The sequence below is a fragment of the Cricetulus griseus genome, chromosome 6 (genome assembly GCF_003668045.3).
Source record: "Cricetulus griseus strain 17A/GY chromosome 6, alternate assembly CriGri-PICRH-1.0, whole genome shotgun sequence".
Classification (NCBI taxonomy): domain Eukaryota; kingdom Metazoa; phylum Chordata; class Mammalia; order Rodentia; family Cricetidae; genus Cricetulus; species Cricetulus griseus.
In genome coordinates, this window is record NC_048599.1 from 43,238,875 (window position 1) to 43,255,542 (window position 16,668).

Sequence of the window (16,668 nt, forward strand, 5' to 3'; positions counted from 1 at the left end):
CTGCCATAGCTGGGAGGTAGTAGTGTACACTTGTAATCTCAGCACTCAGGAGGCAGAAACAGGTGGATCTCTGTGAATTAGAGCCCAGCCTAGTCTATAGAGTGAGTTCCAAGACAGGCTCCAAAGCTGCAGATAATCCCTGCCTCAAAAAACAAAAACAAAAACAAAAACAAAAACAAAAACAAAACCCAAAAAACCTAACTAAATAATCAAGTAAACAAATCATTTATTACAACAGATAAGAAAAAAATAATTTCATAAGTAAGAATTTTAATTACAAGTTTAGCTATCTAAGTGTTGGAAGCTTTAATATGTGGCCTTAAATTTTCCAATTCTCTTAGCTTTAATGCTTATGCAGAATGCCTCCAAAGGCCAAAATCCAGACAAGGACCAAAATGCAACACAGCTGGGGACACCACACATTATCTTTCATCCTGAGCTCTTGTAAAGTCTTACATGGCAGCTTTTGATAGTGTTTTAGTGTCATCAGTAAGATTTAAAAACTATTTATAGATTCTAAATATGACAGTGGTGTGAAGTAAGTTGTGAACATCTAGGCACAGAATTTAAAGAAAAAACATGTCTCAAACTTCTAGCTGAGCTTGAGGGTAAGCCAAACCGGTGCAAAACTTTGTTATGACTGGGCCTTGGCAGGGGCATACACTGTGGGTCTTCTTCTCTCTAGAAGATATCTACTGAAATACGACCACAAAGGTAGCCATCAAGAGTTAGTTCACTTTTTCTAATAGAAACATTTTATTTATTAATTTTTAAGATCTATCAATTACTGCCTAATGATTCCTTTCTGCCTGATGAGTGGGTTGGTGTTTGGGTGTGCAATATTTTATTTTAGAGCAGATTTTATTAGGATAGTCTGAGTTTTTAAGTATGAAACAGTTTTTAATTGTGCATAATGTGTCTGTGTGTGTGTGTGTGTGTGTGTGTGTGTGTGTGAGAGAGAGAGAGAGAGAGAGAGAGAGAGAGAGAGAGAGAGAGAGAGAGAAAGAGAGAGAAAGAACTTTTGCCTACTAGCATGCTCCTGGGTTCAATGCTGAGAACCACAAAAGTAGAAGAAGATTTCTGACTTCAACTTAGCAGACTTTTTATTAATGAAAGAGAATGGTTTCTACAAAAATGAGATTTCAAAAGCTTTTTCTTAAAATACTGCCAAACCTTTCCATGAAAGTACAAACACAGGAGAGAAAATTAAAAGAGAAGGCAAGAAAAGGCTGGTGCCACCTAAGCCATATGCTTCTTGTTCCCGAGGGATCCAGTGTTCATGAAGCTGTTTGTTATTCACCTCATTATAAACGTCTATCTGTCACAGCAGGTGTTGGGGCACGAGAGGACACAGTGTCCAGGAAATCTGAAATTAGGTTAGAAATCTCCCAGGTGACCAATTCCCTTTCAATTGACTCAAGTAGCTGGCTGCACCTAGCATAGCCCCTGAGCTGCCTGCCTGTGAAATGGCTGTGATTTAAGTCTCAGCAGAGTTGTCCCTAAAGCATGCTCCCTGAAGACACAAAGGTCACACATCCAGTGAAGGGACAGAGCTGACTGTCTCCTTTCTAACTGCCAGAGAAAACAGACAAATCTCCTGGGTTGCTTTGAAATTCTGCTCCCCACAGATTTGGTTTCCCTGTTTCTTGTGTGAGTCAGTCTCTGAATTAAAAGCTCTCCCTCCTACTTATTTGCTTCCCCACATGGAGGATAAGTCAATTATTACAGAACTCAGGGTATCTTGAAGGAAGAGCAGTGATGCACGCTCTGACCTGCAAAACTCCTTTCTATGTCCTCTCAGGACCCAGCATCCTGCTACTGGCCCAGACTTCCCCATGGCCAGGAAAAGTGGTAGAACACACTGAGTTCATGGTCTGGCAGAACTGACTTTGGTCACCAAGCTGTCACCATGCCCTTTTTTGCTTATTGCTAGATTTTGTTATACAAGCCACCTCTCTGGCAACTTGCTACGTGAAGATTGCTACAGTGGGATGCATCAAGGCAGGCTCAGTGGCTGCACACAGCAGAAGCCAGTGGTGCATTCTGGGACTTTTTCCTCCATAAGTGTCAGCTGAACAGACTATTTTCTGTGTAAATGACCCACTCGTGGAGACATGTTATAGCAACAGAAAGCACACAGTGGCTTCAGACACAGGGCAATACCGATGCATTGTTTTTTTTTACTATTGTTTTCCTACTCCTTCATCTCACCTTCTAGATCCTCCCTTTCTGTCTTTTCCTTCTTATTTTCCTTTTACCAGATTTTTAATGTTCTCTTTTTTGTTTTGTTTTAGGCACATGAAGGATTGTATGCACCCTGACATAAAAATTCAGTTACTTTTAGGAATCTCAGCATCCCCTATCTCCACCAATGTTTATGCACGCAAATCTCACACAAAGGATAGAAATTTTAAATCATTTAACGATTTCTGCTTGAACCCCTCCTCCTGTTACCTCCCAAGAAACCATAAACAGGTCTCTACTCAGAAAACAGATGTACTGCAAAGTACATCCAAAGAGCAGGGCCAAGATGAAGAAGACAGAGTCACCAATCATTCTGCCGGAACTTTGAACAAGTCACTTCAACTTCCTGTTCCTTACAAGTGTGACTTAGCCTTCGCTTCTGTAAGAGGTTGAAGATGATCTTTTCCAAATGGAATCTCGTTTTTCAAAGTCTGAACAACTCCTGACTTGCTTGAAGATGATGTAGAAGGGTTAACATTAGAGAGATACACTTCTCACAAGAAAGCCATATTTTACCCCGTTTCTTCCCCCAGCATCTATTCAGCTTCAATTATTGCTCCTTGAGATTTTTAAAGAGATTAAAAAAAAAAAAAACTCTGTGAAATGAACCAAGAAAGTGCCGGCTTGGCATCAGTCACGACTGAGTTGAGCTTAGCAGTAGGAGGGTTGTTAATGTGACAGCTGGGACAATTTTCAGGTAGACAGTCTACTGTCAAAGGACTCTTTTGTTTCCCCCCAAGTAGTACCTTCTGTTTACCTAGGAGATGACTATTCAAAAGATACTACAACCTCTCCCTGCTGTGGGAAGAGACGAGTGTGAAAAGTAATAGAATTCAATAGGAAATCTTTCATTTATAATGAATGGGTGTAATGGTTTGAATATGATTTGCCCCCTGTGAAACAAATGTTGAGGTTTAAACTCCATTATGTGATATTAAGAAGTAGAATAAGGTGAGACATTTAATAGGAGATTAGGGCTCTGCCCTAATGAATGGCTTAATGCACTCATATGATTAATGGATTAACGAGTTAACTTAAGGGAAAAAAAAAACAGGACTCCTATAAAAGCTTGTTCTTGTTTCTCACCATGTGGAGGGTTTTGCTAACTTGGAACTCTGCCAACAAGAAAGTCATCATCAAATGTGGCCTCTGGACCTCAGATTAGAACCACTGGCTCTAGTAAACCTTTTAACAATTCATGTAGCCCATGTATTGCGTTATAAACAGCCAAAATAGATTACAACAAGGGATAATAATCTTTCTACCGTGGCATGTTCCAACAGGAATTCTATATAAATACTAGAGAAACCCTGTGACAGAAAACCATAGTTTGAGCCAGTGGAGTGTTGGCATGCATTTAACAAGAGCTCTTTCAAAAAGAAAAAATGCCCTATTGGGACAACTTAGTATTTTTCATGGTATAAGTTCTTATACCATGTCCAATTTTAAACAACCAAATAGATTACTTTGAATAAGGGCTTGGGGGGAAATACAGTTATAGCCACCACACAGATCCTACAAATGTAAAAATATAAGAAGATAATGCTGAGAGCTATTAAATAATCAAGAAATGGTGCCTCTGGGGTATTAGTTATCTTTTCTTTTAATTCATTTATAAACTTATGAAATTAAAAATTTACAACAGCCATATTTAACAACAAACACAACATCCTTGAAAAAATGAAAACTGACTTCACTATGATATTGGTTTGTCCTCAAAGAATAAAAGGAAATTATTGAACTTAATTAATACTTAAGTCACTTGATGTGTGTGAAGTGGACATATTGGTTTAAGTGTTTTTACACTTGTTGATGTTCTAGAATGGTGTGTTATTTATGGATACATAACTTTTAAACAGTGATGAAATCATCAGAAGCTAGAGAGATGACCGTGTCTATAAACTTGGTGACTTGCATATGAACAATATATTTCCTTTTCTATGAAAATTAAACCACCAGGAAGGCATTTGCATATGGCTTGCCATCTAAGTTGTGTTGTCTTGAATTCACATACTGAAGCCCTGGTTCCCAGTGGGACTGTATTTGGGATGAAGAGAAACAGATAGCAGGGTCATGCCCCATGATTGCACCAAAGCAAGACATGTGAAGAAATCAGTGGAAGGCTCTCTCTGTAAACCTGGAAAGGAAGCCGCACCAGAAACTTTCCTACAGGTTGATCTTAGACTTATAGACCCTACAACACGGAGAAAATAAGTTTCATTCTTTAAGCTCTAGTCTATGTTTTGTTACAGAGGCCTGAGCAGATGCATAAAACAAATAATGAGACCAGACATAGCTCCATGACACTAATAGGATGCTCATATCTAAGGGTTTTTCATAAAGCTCTGGGTGTTAATTTCTGTCCTCTCCCCTGCTTTAAGCTTAGACTCAGTCCTCTGGGTGACAGTTCAATCCTTGCCACCTTGGTGACAGCACCTTCAGTGTTGGTTTTCCCAAGTAGCTGCTTGTTCTTTCCCACTACAAACAGCTGTTTTGGCTTGTCTTGGACTTAAGGTGATTCTCCTGCCTCAGTCTCCCAAGTGCTGGGAGTATACATAGAGCCACCATGTCTAGTTTACAAAAGCTTTTTATAGTGATAATCTTAGTGGGTTTTGCCAATGGAAACCCTTTGTAGGCAGGTGGCCCACATACTGGAAATCAGGTGTGTAACTGTTAAATTAAAAACTCAAAACCCCATGGCATCATCTACATTTCATGTAGTAGTAGGAGCCACCCATGGGCAGTGGGTACTGCACTGACCACTCAGATACTAAAATCTTCGGTCCCTGCAGAAAGTCCTATTGGACACTACACAGTGGTAGACAAGCATCCATTGAACACAAGGCAGTCAGGCAACTTTCACTTTTCCCAGTTCAGAACTCAATGCCTGCTATATGATAAATTAACAATGGAAAACAATGGACACTGCTCACCCAATGGCAGCTTTGTAAAAGAATCACAGTTCCCACAAGCCAGAGAACTAATCACAGACACCAAACTTTTATTATCAATGGGGACAAAACTAAAAACAATTTCCATTTTCTCCAGGTTGAGAACACCAAGATGCAGCATTAAGATATAATTATAGACTCCATCTCTCAGTGGTGAGTTCAGAAGAACACTATCGATTCTAATTTGTTTTTTTCTAGGCCATCGAGGCTCCATGGCTCTATCAGTGACCCTATGGACTCATTAAATCTTTCAGCATGGTATTTATGCAACTGTTTAATGAGTCCTCCAACACCTTCAATTCTCTGGATCTCATGCCTATTATTTTAGTGGTAAATGTCTGCCTTTAATTAATCATATCCTTCACAGACTCAAAGGAGACCACGAAAAGGTTACAGAACTTTCTGTTGGTGAAGGGATTCTTTGTTTTCACATTTAAAGATCTTCAAAGACACGAACTGCAGTCCTTAGTGGTCCCTTTCAGTGTTTAGACAGCTTATCCAAAGAGAAATTCCTTTATTTCTTGCTTAAATCTTCCTAAATGTAGCCTGAAGCAGTTGTATTATCTCCGTTGCCAAAGAAAAAGAGCAGGGTGAGGGGGTCATACACTCCAGAGAAGGGCTTTCCTGCTGTGTGAGTGACACTTAAATACAACCTAGAAGGAGATGGTTCTCTTTCAAGATAGACTTTAGATTTTCTCGTCTCCTCTGGGGTAAACTAGGGCATAATAAATATAACTTCAAAGGGTATATGAAAGCCAACTGCTTAACAAATATAACCAGGCCCATAGCACAGCCTACACACTAGCCCATCACACTCATATTCACTAGCCTCTAGGGTACTCTAGTATAGCCCCTGACCCAAACTAGCACCTACATACACTAGTTCCTAGTACAAACTAGCTCCTTTCTGGGATATTTCAGAAGAAAGCTTAATTAACAATGATGCTTATAGTGTGCTGGGGGGTGCAGAAGACTTTACCAAGGAGAGATCAGGGTCAAAAGAGAGAGTAAGATGCCAGGGGAGCCAAATCCATTTGGTCTCTGGTTTGAAGTCACTAAATGGTGAGCAGAGGATAGAGGAAGGGGTCACCACAAACCTCTCAAACCTCATTTTCTTCAAATTGCCTTCAAACAATGAGCACAAGAAGCCAGTACAAGTTATGTGGTCAGAGGTGTAGACAACAGTGGACACCGGATAATTAATCACTATTTTAAATTTATTTTAATTAAGACAACTTTTAATAACTTTCTATTGCTGTTAGCTGATTTTTAATATGCCAAAACATGGAGGAGCTGTATGTTCTGTTCTTTTGTGTTCCCTGCTGGCAAAGTCTAGAACACAGCAGGCACTTAATACATGCTTGTCAATAAGTTGTATTTTTCTCAAGGTAATGCCTTCAGTATTTTTAGGAGTGGGCCATTCTACAGATCCTTCATTTTTTCAAAGACTGATTGGATATTATGTTTATGTAAGTGTGTGTGGATGTGTGAGTGCAGGTGCCCTTGGAGTCCAGAAGAAGACGTCATCTCCCTTGGAGCTGAAGGCAACTGTGAGCTGCTTGACATCATGGGTGCTGGGAACTGAATGTGGGTCCTGTGCAAGCACAATAAACATTTTTAACTGCTGAGTCATCTCTCCTGGTCTCCCTAGGCTTTATGTCTAATGAGTCATGTTTATATGGAAGAAGCAAACACTTAAAAGTTTGCTATTCAGTGATTTGTCACTCCAAAAAATGCATGTTATAATCATTAGGAGGCTGATCTACCTGTTCAGCTTCACTTATTGATCTCCAGCTAACAACAAGGAATGTCCTTTTTCATCAATGATGAAAACGTGCACTCACAATTTTAAAAACAGGAACTTCAGCTATTTCGTACAAGCACTCTTGGGACCCACCTTCTTCATATTATAAGCATGAGAGCTGTATGTACTACTAGCTTTCATTAATTTGCTCATTTTCAATTGATATATATATATATATATATAAATCTGTTTAGTGAAAAACAAGAAACATTTTGGGGGAATTAAAATTGGAATAAAAATGACCCTATATACTGTTACATAAGTATGATTTGTATTTTTTTAAACTATAAAATACTATAATTAGTTTTTCTTTCTGGTTTAGCAATGAGACCTATTTTTCATGAAAAGTGTGAGGTTGGTTTATTTTTATATCACCCCTTGTCTCTCAGCAGCTAAGGGGAGCAAACTAACAATGTGATTAAACATTTTTTTGGAAGTCCAGGTACTATGGGAATAGTCTTTTAAAAGATACATCAACTTTGGTTTTTTGTTTGTTTATCTGGTTGACTTCTTTGTTGTTGTTTGATAAGCAGGAAGCACAGTTGTTATTCTGAAGGGAATAAAGTTGTAAATGGGGCAGTCACAAGCCCAACAGAACACGAGGACAAAAAATGCAACATTTATAATATCTATGCATTTGTTTTGAAAATAAAGTCCAAGTCCTGTATTCTTAGGGTCACTGACATTTGCATCTTTGGAGAGAATGCAGAGTTCTACTCATTGCATAGAATGCCTCACAATGGCTCTCACAACCAAGCCAATGAGATAGCTTAGCTGGTAAAGACACTGGCTGCCAAGGCAGGCACAAGTTTGAACCCTGGCACCCATAGTGTACAACTGAAGAAGCAACTCCTGCAAGCTGTCCCTCCACACCTCCCCACCTTCCCTCCACAAAAAGAAATAAACAACCAGGCAACAACAAACAAAAAAAACTTAACATTCAGATTCAAATGAGGAGGGTGTTTCCAAGCTTCCTCTGTGATTCACTGTAACAAGATGGAAATCAGTATAAGCCAAATCTCTTCTCCAGGAATGAGCTTTATCACAGGGTCACACCGTAGTCACTGATGAGAGGATGTGGTCTGAAATCATGACTAGGCTATAACTTTGTTCTGAAATACTTGTTCGCTCTCTCTCTCTCTCTCTCTCTCTCTCTCTCTCTCTCTCTCTCTCTCTCTCTCCTCTCACCCTCTCTCCCTCTTCTTCCCTTTCTCCCTGCCTCCCTCACCCTCTACCTTTTTTCCCTCTCAGTCACCAAGAAAAAAAAAATAATGATATCAATGGGTCAAGCTTATGATCAGATAACCATAATCCAAGTATGGAGGCAGCTTACAGCTTTTTCCATACGCTTAAGACAGGATATAGAAATGTTCTAGAACCCTGGCCGTCACATCACGGTCACAGGAAATGTGAGTGTCTAGTCATTAAATGGGGGTGGGGCTGGTTTGTTAGAACAAAAGATTGTTTTACCCAACTCTTGGATGGGTAAAAAAAAAGATTGTTTTACCCAACTTAGACCTCTTGGATCAAGATTCGTACTTAATAAAAATGCTCAAGTAATTCACAGACCCCCTAAGATTTGGTTAGCACTGAGCCAAAGCAACTGGTGAAGGGGGTGTGCAGGGGCTTAGCTAACTTCCTCAGCAAGGGGTTGCTTGCAGGCATTTTTGGACATGTTTCTATACCACATAACACCACAGGGCAACAAATACTTGAAGAAAAAATATTTTCAGTCTCATTGTAGAACTCTATTTTTGTTACATCAGAGCAGCATCTTGCTATTTAAAACATTGTTCTATTTTAAAATACACTTCATTTTTTAATCTTTGAATTCCTCATCACAGTATCTTTATGGACTATAGTACAATATTTCAGTACAGGCACATAGGCACATGGCATGTATGGATCAAGTTAAGGCTACTGGTGTATCCTTCACCTCAAACATATAGTGTGGTGTGTGTGTGTGTGTGTGTGTGTGTGTGTGTGTGTGAGAGAGAGAGAGAGAGAGAGAGAGAGAGAGAGAGAGACAGAGACAGAGACAGAGACAGAGAGAAAGAGAGAGAGAGAGAGAGAGAGAGAGCATGTGTGCATGTGTGTATTGAGCACATTCAAAATCCTCTCCATTAATTATTTTGTAGTATACAATAAGATGCCAGCCACAATTGGCCAGGCTATCATGCAGTTAGAAATTTGACTTTTTTTTTTAATCACAAGGATGTCTCATGTCTCCTCCCAAATGTACACCCTCCTAAATGGCACAAACCAGTACTCAGATTAGTGTAAGGAATGCAATAAATTGTTACAACATAACTGCAAGAGAAAGTCCCTTGTTCAAAGTTCAAATCTGCAGTCTGCTCCAGTCTCTAGTTGCTGGTCTAGCATCCCTTCTTCAGGGGTGTGGCCCAGTGCTCTTGCTTCTACAGAGTCAGGCTCATGACCTGCCCTCTTAACTCCAACTGTCATGTGATAATAAATTTAACTTCGTTGAATTTTTAGAAGGAACATTATGGTGCAGAATAGAATGGGTTAAGAAGATTCCCTGAGAGACTACCCTTGGGTTTAAAAAAAAATGGGACTGTGTGAGGAAAGGGGGGCAGAGAGAGTCATTGGGATGTACACTTCCAAAGTGTGAAGACAGATGAAGAGCGAGAAAGGGAAAAGTAAGATTTAAAAGAGAAACCACCTTTGTAAATAGAAGCAAACGGAAGAAAGAGGAAGAAGAATGAAGAAAAAGGAGTTTATGTCCATTGGAAAGAATGCAAGGATGGAGAAATAAACACCAGAGGAGGACATGAAAGGCCAAGGGAGGCATCCCAGATGTGCTGGAAATTCCACAGAAAATAGATGGGACTGTGGAGGAGAGAGGGTGAGGACCAAACAGGCAAGTCCACACTGCCTGCACAGGGATGGCCACACACCACCCTTCTCTCAAAAGGGCCCTCCCATCCAGTCCTACCTGGCTAGAATGACGGTGCTCACCACTTGAGAGCTTGAGGGTTGGGGGGAGTAAAGTTGGGGGGAACAGAGGGATCCTCATGGCAAGTTTCCGACAAGACTGAGGAGGAGCCTTCCCCCTGTGTGGAGAAAAAGGGAGGCTGTCATTTCTATGGCAAGGAAATGGCTTTCTGAGTCACCTGGTGTTTCAGATTTAGGCCTGGGTCGTCCCTTGATTTGCCATCTGGAGTAGCAGTTTAACATCCCCACCTCCCTCGGCACCTACAGGGTAGCACAGGACCCAACTTGCCAAAAATGCAGTGGTACTGCTAATTGACTTCTTGGCTCTTGCCCATCCTCTCCAGGGATCAGGTACTGAATATGATGACAAATTTGTATGTCCCACTACATCAAGAAACCCGAGTAAAGATGCTATTGTGTGACAGCTGTTCAACAGGATGAGGCAGCCCAGTGAGTTGAGTTTTAATACTCTACTTTTCATCCCCAAAGAGAGAATGTTCTAAAATGAAGATAATTTAATTATCCCTCTACATAAATAAAAAAATCAAAACTCTTTACTGGAACTCCCTTCAGCAGCATATATATGTGATAACTGGAGACATTCTGAGAAGATTTTTGTGGCCCCTGAGGCAAATGGCATGCAAATTTATGAGGTATTCTATATGCAATAATTAAAACTATTTACTGAACAGTAAGAATATGACAGGCATTATTCTTTGGTATCTAGAGTACATGGGCATGGAGTGGAGCAAACAGACAGAGCTCTTGTCTCTTTGCAGCTTACATCCTACTGGGAAAGACAAGCAGACATAAAAAGGAAATCTACAGCTGAATAGACAGTAGGCTAGAAAAAAATGGGGGAAAGTTCAGAAATGGAAGTTGGAGGTGGTGTGCAAATTTAAGATTTTTTTCTTATCCTTGCTATGTATGGGTGTTTTAACTCCATGTATGTCTGTGCACCATGTATGTGCCTAGTGACCACAGAGGCCAAAAGAATGTGTTGGGTTCCCTGGAACTATGTGGGTGCTGGGATTTGAACTTGAGTCATCTGGAACAGCAGCAAATAGTCTTAACAATCTCTCCAATCCTGCCCAGTCCAAATTTAAATAGAGTGATCATGCAGTGTCTACTCAAGATGTTTGATTTGAGTAAGACTTGAAATATAACAGAGAGTTGTTCAATAAGCTCTTGGGGTATAAGAAAATAATCTATACAGGGACCCAGGGTGGGATTGGCTAGCTTGTTGAGACTCAGCAAAAGGTCAGTATGGGACAAGCAGTGGTAGATCCATGTGGAAATGAAGAAGGGATATAAAATGACAGGGTTGGAACTTGTAAGCATTTATTGTGGGAGAGACAGAGGCAAACAAAAGCTCTTGAGCAGAGGAGTGGCTTGACTTCAAGGCTACTTCTTGCTGCCAGGCTAGGAATAGACTGTGAGTAGACACGCTGTCATATGGAAACCATTATAAACCCATGTGAGATGGTCATTGTGGCTTTGGCGAAGGTGGGTGCAGTGAACAAGTACCTGATGTCTTAATACATTATGCTACATTTCAAATCCTAGGGTTTTCTGATTACAGCGAAAACCAAGAGTAATAAGTGAAAATGCTGTTTGATCCTTTCTGTTAGAAACTTCAAAACTTTTTTGTCAGAATCAAAGATTTAACTCATGATTGAATGAATACAGATGGCTGTGCCAACTGATTTTTGCTTACATAAAATGTATGAATGTGACTCCCATGGCTGAGTGGCTACAGTAATGCTCCGGAGCTATAACCCAAGAAATAGAGAGAGTAACTCTCAGTGTTAGCCACTGTGTTCCTATGTTGAACAGAAGTTTCTAGAGTTTTCTCATCACAGGGCCCTGCACTGGTCTTTTTATGACAACCTTTCCTTTGGTTCCCACATTTTGAGTTACCAAGAATTTCAAGAGTATTAAGATATACTACTCTCTTTGGATAAATGGTTAAATATGTTTCTTAATTTGAGTTTCAGCATTTTCCCCCTTAAAATGTCAAAGACTAGTAAAAAAGTTATGTGATAGTTTCAGATATCAATTATGCTTTGGGTTGCATGGGCTGTCTCTCCCACTGAACACAGAGATAGTTTGGATGCGATTTTTAAAACTATCTTCTTTAGAAACCAATAAAACTTAAGGAATGACCAGGCCCAACTAACGGGAACAATGAACCCAAGCAACTGAAATCCAAATGCATCACCCTGCCCCGGTGGGCTCTTGCTCAAACTGGAGCATCTGAACTCCTTTCTGGAAACTTGGAAGGGTGAAGAGCCTGGGGCATCTCCAAAGCCAGGGAAGTCAAATACTCCCTACAGAAAGCTACAGCTTCCAGACCCTTGACTAGACAATAACTCAACTAGAACTTCTAGAAATAAAAAAATAAAAATGCACACAGCTTGAGTGTAAAAACTTAGTGAATGATTAGGGTAGAGCCAGTGCATCAGAAAGACAGTCAGAAAGAAACCTGTCCACGGGGAAGCACATAACAAACATATGGAATAAAAACTGAAATTAAGAGGCAAAAGAGTCTATTTTGTGCATGTGTATGTACACAGGTGTGAGGGCACACACACATGCACAAACATGAACATGCACACACACATTTGCAGATACACATTTGCACATACACATATACACACACATGCACACAGAAGAAATCCTAGAAGTGAAGGAAAACGTTGTACAGGAGCCATTGTTTGCTGACATGACAGCTGAGAGTTCTGACGAAACAAATGAAGTTCTGTGTCTGGTCACTGCAAACACACAGACACATTTTAGAATTATCTATCTCGTCACTTCAAACACACAGATAACATTATGGAGTTATCTGTCTGGCCACTTTAAACACAGAGATACATTATAAAGTTATCTCTCTGGCCATTTCAAACACAAAATACATTAGAGTTATCTTTCTGACCACTTCAAACACAGACACATTATAGAGTTATCTGTCTGGCCATTTCAAACACAGAGATACATTATGGAATTATTTGTCTGGCTACTTCAAACACACAGATACATTATAGAGTTATCTATCTGGCCATTTCAAACACAGAGATACATTAGACTTATCTGTCTGACCACTTCAAACACAGAGATACATTATAGAGTTATCTGTCTGGCCATTTCAAACACGGAGATACATTAGAGTTATCTGTCTGACTACTTCAAATACACAGATACATTTTAGTTATCTGTCTGGCCATTTCAAACACAGATACATTATAGAGTTAATCTGTCTGGCCACTTAAAACACACAGATATATTATAAAGTTGTCTATCTGGCCATTTCAAATACTAAGATATGTTAAAATTATCTGTCTGGCTACTTCAAACACAGACACATTTTAGAGTTATCTGACTGTCTGGCCATTTCAAACACACAGATACATTATGGAAACAATATATGAGATAAAAGGAAAAAAGTATAAATGAAGCCAAAGGGAAGAAATATAAATCATGTCTAAAGAACTATAGTAACACTTAACTAAACTAACAGATGCAAGAAGGTACCAGAATTTTATCTCTAAATGAGATGCCAGAAAGTAACAGCCAATACAAAATTCTATACCCAGTGAAAATATCATTGCAGAAGGAAGGCAATGTGGATTCTTGTCTACATTTTAAACTGAAGAATTTTCAGCAAAGAAGGCAGTAAGCATGTAGATGAAACTGAATGAACACTGCTGGCATGGCATACAATAGTCTCATATCTTATGAGCTTAAAAATCTTCATGATCATCGAATACCATTACCTTTTTCAGTATAAAATTGCATGGAAACTTCTGTAGAGCCTTTGCTCTCACTGAAGGAACCACTCACTGATACCAGTTTGGGGGAGGGGGAACAACTAATACTTTTTGCTAGTTTTACTGTATTTTAGAATAGTGGCCAGAAACATGGGCCTTTTTGTTAAAATTTATTCTAATTTTAAAAAGTCTTTATGATCAAAATAGATTTTGAGATCATAAACCATAGTTTTTGAGATTAGACAAAGGGAATAAAAAATGGTCCCAATATCCTGGTATCCCCCAAAAGGAAAATAAACACATCCCAGTTTTATGTTCAAGAAAATAAAGAATAACCATGCTTGTTTTTAAGAGCACAATTCTTTGCATAGATAAAAATGAAAACTAATTTCATACAGAACAGTTAAGACCAAACTACTATGTGGATTAACCAAGATTTGACAATGATTGGGGCATAACCCAAAGGCTGCTGGCTCCCACTGAGGAGTTTGTGTTCCCACAAAGAGTTCTAATTGATACTGGTAGGGAAAATCCATACTTGCCCATCACAAAGCAAAGATTAGAGGAGGTATAAATGAATTAGTTGAAGAAAGGTCTAATGTCAGATCCCCAAGTTAAGCCTTTCCCCTGTGAATAGCAGGGCAAACGTCAACTGCATCCAGGGTTCCATCTCAAAGCTTGGCAGTGGTTTCTAGCATGATTAACTTCACATCCAAGGTGAGCCACTCACCCCACCACAGAGATGTCAGAGGAGAAATGAGGAAAAGCAGTCTATATCCCCCTGGTTGAGAAAAGAAAGAATGAGGCAGTGGCTGCTTGATGAATTGCTCTTCGGGAAAAAATGAAAACACCCTAAGGCTTCTTGGAATTCTCTCGATGATGAGCTAAATTAAAGCAGAAAACCTATGGCCTAAGAAATACCAAAGACAAATTAAGTATTGGAGAAAAAAGAAATTACAAATTTATTGACTGCTTTATGAGGTCGGGCAGACAGGTCATTAAAAAGTCTTGTCAAAAGATGATTCCTTTAACTAGAGCCAGTAGCCACAGAGAGATCAATACACATTGGGATATCTGCAACAGATTGAGGGCAACATGCTAGAATGAGTTGCTTTCAAATGTGCAGAAATAAGAGCAGAAGCTCCTCTGTATCATCATAACTTGGAGTTTAAGTCCACACAGGCAGTGGCTGCTTGGTATGTGCAGGCGAGCTCTTGAATCTCAACACATTTTGTATCCACTAATTCTTTCTCATTGGTTTGGCAAACCCAGGTATGGAAATCCCAAGGAAACCAATTATGTCACTGAGTTGGAAACCTGGACAGTGTTCTTGCAAGCATCTTAAGGATTCTGTGGTTGCGGTTTGCAAAAGTATGTATCTTAGACACAATCAAAGATATACATTTAAGGGCACAGTAAAGCATGTGACTGCCAGGAAACACACATATGAATATTTCTCTGTAACTGAGAATTCCATTGCAAAGGAGCTCAACATCACCTTTAAGAATGTCTGTTGTCTGTTACTTAATAGGTCTCAGTGAGACTCAGGTACAGTAATGGACAACTTGATTTTATGTCAAATCCAGGGTCAAAATATTTATTTGTTGTATAAATTGCCTCTAAGGATCAAACACTTCTTTTTTTTTTTTTAATGCTCTCAAAAGTTACCTGCCAATGGAACAGAGACACTATGCATTTTTTTAATTTTATTTTTTATATATTTGAATTACAAACAAGACTGAATTACATGACAATCCCAGTTATGGAAATAAAAATGAACTCTGTTACCAACGTTGTCTGCTACCAGTCACAAATGGGGCAGTCGAAACTAAGCTTTGGCATTGGGGCCACTATATGCTCCCTGGCAAAAAAAAAATTGAAGACGCCGTTTCCAATTAACCATACTCTGCTTTGATTGTTCTCTTGAAGGTTAGTAGGAACATGTGGACTCAGGTTCATTGGGAGACTAAGTCGGCTGCCGAGTGAAGGCTCTGCAAAGTTCCACTTTGTATGAACCTTCAAGGCAGCTGCTCTACTAGGCCAGTGAAATGCTTTGCCATTGAAGTACTGTTGGCTTTTACCAACTGGTTAAAATTCCTTTGTCAAAAATTTAAATCTCCTTTGACTTTTAAAAGACAAGAATTTGTTTATCAAAAGGGAAGAATATTAGACAGATAAATCTAGAGTTCAGAACATCCCAAAATAGTAGACTAGGATAAAAGAGTGCTGACAAAAGAGCTTTCTCCATGTTTGCACCAGGACTGTGGATACCAACATGTGACTGTATTACATAGATGTAGTGGATTAAAGGGTAGTGAGCTAGTGTATTCAATAACATGCTGAAAGACATTAAAGACTGGGGGGAGGTGCCATCTAGCACCATTTTCGCTATAAGCAAATGATTATGCATTACCAGGTTCTACTTAGAATTTTTTTCTGTCCCATTTTTGAGAAGGACCACTGTTTTCCATGTTTTCATATGAAGGTTGCCAGCTATACAGTTCTTTGTCATAAACTCAGAACAGTTCATAAATTTCTGGATGTCATAAAATCACTCTGCCTTGTCATCATTCTTACAGAATGGAACTGACTTGGTGAACCTGTTTTATAACTACTATTGATTACTGTCATTTCCTTGAGTTTTTTTTTCTCTTTTCTTTTGTTGTTGCTCTTATTAATTTGTTCATATCTATGTCAAGCTCCAGAGCCATTCCAGTATCACACCCAAGAGGGCTGATTTCAAAAGCAGTGCTATTCTATTTCTGGTCCACATCCCACAGAGAGCATCGAGGCCTACTCAGTCACCCTGGCCTTTCCTAACCCATACTTGCCATCCTGTGCTTCAGTCCCCACACCACACTTGATCTTGCCATTTCCCTCCACTGCTTATTATTGCTGCTTGAAAGTCTGGATCTGGAGTGTCTCCTAAAGGCCCATGAGTAAA

At 39.5% G+C, this 16,668-nt stretch overlaps 1 protein-coding gene across 7 annotated transcripts in view; it reads right to left on the reverse strand.

The window, feature by feature from the left end:
- The window catches only part of Plcb1 (phospholipase C beta 1), a 678,981-nt gene that overhangs the window by 61,024 nt on the left and 601,289 nt on the right, over positions 1-16,668 (reverse strand). For 2 of the 7 annotated variants that reach the window (XM_027421691.2, XM_035446907.1), the window contains exon 32: positions 9,956-10,073. The exons of the other annotated variants lie outside the window; for them this stretch is intronic. In XM_027421691.2, coding sequence (XP_027277492.1) covers positions 9,975-10,073 — 99 coding nt within the window. In that variant the 3' untranslated portion in view covers positions 9,956-9,974. The remainder of the gene's footprint in view (positions 1-9,955; positions 10,074-16,668) is intronic. 7 annotated transcript variants of the gene reach the window in all.